Source organism: Galeopterus variegatus, unplaced genomic scaffold (assembly GCF_000696425.1).
Source record: "Galeopterus variegatus unplaced genomic scaffold, G_variegatus-3.0.2 Scaffold5880, whole genome shotgun sequence".
NCBI classification, from domain to species: domain Eukaryota; kingdom Metazoa; phylum Chordata; class Mammalia; order Dermoptera; family Cynocephalidae; genus Galeopterus; species Galeopterus variegatus.
This window is the reverse complement of record NW_007731991.1, coordinates 102,860-106,620: the sequence shown is the minus strand read 5'-3', so window position 1 is coordinate 106,620 and position 3,761 is coordinate 102,860. Positions and strand designations below refer to the sequence as shown.

General features: G+C 42.7%; 1 protein-coding gene across 1 annotated transcript in view; it reads right to left on the bottom strand.

Moving 5' to 3' along the window:
• Positions 1-306: 306 nt before the first annotated feature.
• The window catches only part of RNF169 (ring finger protein 169), a 97,400-nt gene continuing 93,945 nt past the window's right edge, over positions 307-3,761 (bottom strand). Inside the window, exons 6-7 of the mRNA XM_008590154.1 lie at positions 2,075-2,174; positions 307-1,527 (exon numbers count right to left, since the gene is read on the bottom strand). Of these exons, the coding sequence (XP_008588376.1) occupies positions 337-1,527; positions 2,075-2,174 (1,291 nt within the window). The 3' untranslated portion in view covers positions 307-336. The remainder of the gene's footprint in view (positions 1,528-2,074; positions 2,175-3,761) is intronic.

Sequence of the window (3,761 nt, the reverse complement as noted above, 5' to 3'; positions counted from 1 at the left end):
AGGTATCTCCTCTTTCCTTTACCATTTCTCACTCTGGCCATTGTGCTCCTGAATGAGGCTATTCCAAATCTCATTCCAAGTGGGTGCTGCCAGATTTGGCCTGGAAGCCCTCAGGGGTGGGTGACTCAGTGGGTGAGGAGTGCTTCTGGCCTGGGTCACAGAGAAACAGAGATGCAGTTCCCTCAGATATTGACTACAACAGTCTTAGAACTTCTCAAAACCATATTAGACAGTGCTTTACATTAAAAGAAACCCAAAGTGAGAACACTCAGCTCTTCAGGATAAATGAGCAAGGACAAAGACCTCTTAAAAAAGGGTACCACTGTTCATTAAGTGCTACTTGGCCCCAGCCATGCTGCTGGACCGTAGGAGATACTGATCCACGCTTCCTTTTCGCCGACTCACAGTCCGCCTCTCGTTGTCAAACATGCGCTGCAATTGCAGAGCCAGCTGTCGGTCCTCTTCCTCTTGCCGTAGCTTCTGCTCCATCTCTCGCAGTACTGGGTCTGCTGGGGCCAGGCCCACCGCACCACTGGTTTGTCGCAGTTTCTTAAGGGAGCCATTTTGTTCCAAGTGCTTGGTCTTACAATGTCTCTTCCGGCCCCGACGCAAGGAAGGAAGTGGCTCCTCACCTAGGCTGTCTACCAGAACACCATTAGCCAGATCAAAATGATTTAAAGTCTTCAGCTGTTTCTTTGTTTTGAAGACCCCACCCAAAACACTGTTTTTGGGTAGCACAGAATTAGCTGCAGAGATTTTCATGGCTGTGCTTATACGGGTTTTGTCTAACGTGGCATCTGGCATTGACCCCGACCCCTCACACCCCTCAAACTGCTCCCTCTCCAAAGAAGTCTCACTGGCTCCTCCTTTGAGTTCTGAGGAACAGCAGGTTTCCAGTGGGATCTCAGCGTTCCTTTTACTATCACTGTCCTGTTCTGCTTTTGTTTGGCTAACAGAGGGGAAATAATCAAGGTCAGTGGAGATGGGTCCAATATACCCTGAGAGTACTGGCCCACTGGACCGTCTTGTATTTAAAGCCAGAAGTGACTTCTCCTTGCTAGAATGTATAACTTCAGAGCCTAGTAAGTCTTCCGTTTCAGGAGCCAGGGAGGTGAGAGTGGCTTTTGAAAGGGTCTTTTTGATCTGCCGCTCCTCAAAGATCTGTTCCCACTTTTTGAGGATCCGTGGACTGGCCTCATAAGAAGTCTGCTTTTGCAGGCTTCTGCTTAGGTTGCGGGGTGTTGATTTGATGATGAGGGGACTTAGCACACGACCATCAGGGAGCCTCTTGGGAGGAGTACATGGTGAGCAGACAATGGGCTTAAAATGGTTTAGTTCTTCGGAGATGCTGTCATTGCTCTCAGGGCTGATAGAGCGCTCTGGCTTATGCAGGGAAACCAAGGATGAGAGGGAGCTAAAAGGTAGACGCTTTTCAATGGTTAAGTCAGGGGCTGAGAGGCAGCGGTTGTTTTGAGTGGACAAGAGGACACCAATGATGGGGTTGGAGGCTGGAGTTACAGTTGTGACCTAAAAGAGATTAAAAAGATTATACATACATACACACATTTTTTTTTCTTCATTATTCCTTTATGATAGTGGAGGGATAGGGAAGGGAAGGACAGTTACAGTTGTGACCTAAAAGAGATTAAAAAGATTATACATACATACACACATTTTTTTTTTCTTCATTATTCCTTTATGATAGTGGAGGGATAGGGAAGGGAAGGAAAAGGGATAAAAGATAATGTAAGCCTAAGAAATGAGGAAAATCCCTAACCTAGAAAGCACCATTTAGCAGAAACTCCTACATACTTGAAACAATTAATAAAACTGAAAGTCTACAGGGAAAAAAACATGTAGAGCTTTTAAAAATATTTCTCTAATGGCCCTAATTCCACCCATCTGGCTACTCATTCAAACTCTCTTCCTTCACATCTATTTGTTGAATTCCTCAACATTACTAGTATGCCTGGGAGCCATTCTGCCTCTTCTCATCTGGAATAGTTTCTGCCATGTGCAGAGGAGGCTATGAGATGGGACTAGCGAGCCTCAGAAGCCTGGAGCTGAGGTGTACCTTGGCTTTGTTGGTTGGAGCTGCTCTGAGTCTGCTCTTCACTCTATCCTGGGCTGTGTCACTGCAGCTCTGACTCCTCTCCACCTTGGAGTTTAGCTTCCTAAAAAAGAATAAATAAAAGATAAATAATCAAAATTAGCCCACATACTAGGTTAAGAAAAAAGGATGACAATCTCTTTTGTGCTTTCTAAGCCACTCACCAAGAAAGACAATTCCCTTGGGCAGCTACAATAGAAAATGAGTTAATTTATTAACAAAACACATTCTAAGAACAAACCCTGCCAAAAGAGAAGGAGTGCACCAGAGAGGACACTTGGTTCAAGATTTGTTTCCAAACCAGACCCTGCTTAAATGAGGCAATACCAATGGCTGTTTTGCCCACGCTTAGAGAGTTGTAGGGACACTTCACCTTCCTTAATAGGATGGATACAGTGTTAAATCACCTTTACAAACAACATTTTCTTTTTATTAGACCCAAACCTCTCCTCAAGCAATCAAAATCAACCATGGAACAAATATTGAAGTACTTACAAAAATGCACAGCAGTGCACTACTTTTATGTAAGGAGTCAAAATTAAATGTAGTCCCTCCCTTCATCCATTACATTTGAACTTCCAAGGCCTAAACCTGGTGATTTAAGAGACTTCAAAAACACATGATTTTTTTTCCCTTTTTTTTGGTGGCTGGCTGGTATAGGAATCTGAATCCTTGACCTTGACATTATAACACCATACTCTAACCAGCTGAGCTAACTGGCCAGCCCTCATGATTTCTGTCTTATGTATCACATTATGACTTTATAACCCAAACCAAACTCCACAGCACCTGTACTGTATATGAAGATTCATGACACTATACAGCATGATAAGTGCTTATAAAAGAGCACTTACGCAGCTAAACTCCCCAAGAGTTTTCTTCTAAGAGTTTCATAGTTTTGGCTCTTAAATTTACATTTTTTAATCCATTTAAAATTTTGTGTATGGTGTGAGGTTGGGGTCCAACTGCATTCTTTTACATGTGGATACCTAATTGTCCCAGTACCGTATATGAATCTTTCTGTGCTAGAATTATGTGCAGATGACTGTGACCTACCCCATAGATGATAAGTAAAGATACTTAATTTCTTACCTTTGTTTCCCACTCCCCAACTCTTGCTAATATATGTCTGTTCACCAAGCATTTTTTCATATACTTACTATATGCCAGACACTGACGGGCACTATTCAGGCACTGGGAATACAAAGAAGAATGAGAGACAGTCTAGGTTTTCAAGGAATCAGAATCCAGTGGGGTAGACAAATGAATAAATACAATATAATACAGTGAAAGGGCACAACGTAAAAAGTAAACATATGAGGCAGAAATGGCATAAAAGAGAGAATTATTAATAAACTGAGATGCAGTGAGAGCGGGGTTGGAAAAGCCTTACTGTAGCATGTGCATTCTGAAGGATAAATAAGAATATGCCATAAATCAACACAGACACATAACAATGCAGATGATCTAAACAAATTATTTCCTTAAATGATTCCATTTAGGTTTGGAATGGAATGCATCATATTTACTCTTTTTTTTTTCCTTTTTGTCTTTTTTACTGACCGGTAACGGGATCGCAACTCTCGGTGGACACCGCGCTCAGCCAGTGAGCTGGAACTGGTCTCCACATGGGATCCGAACCCTCGGCGGG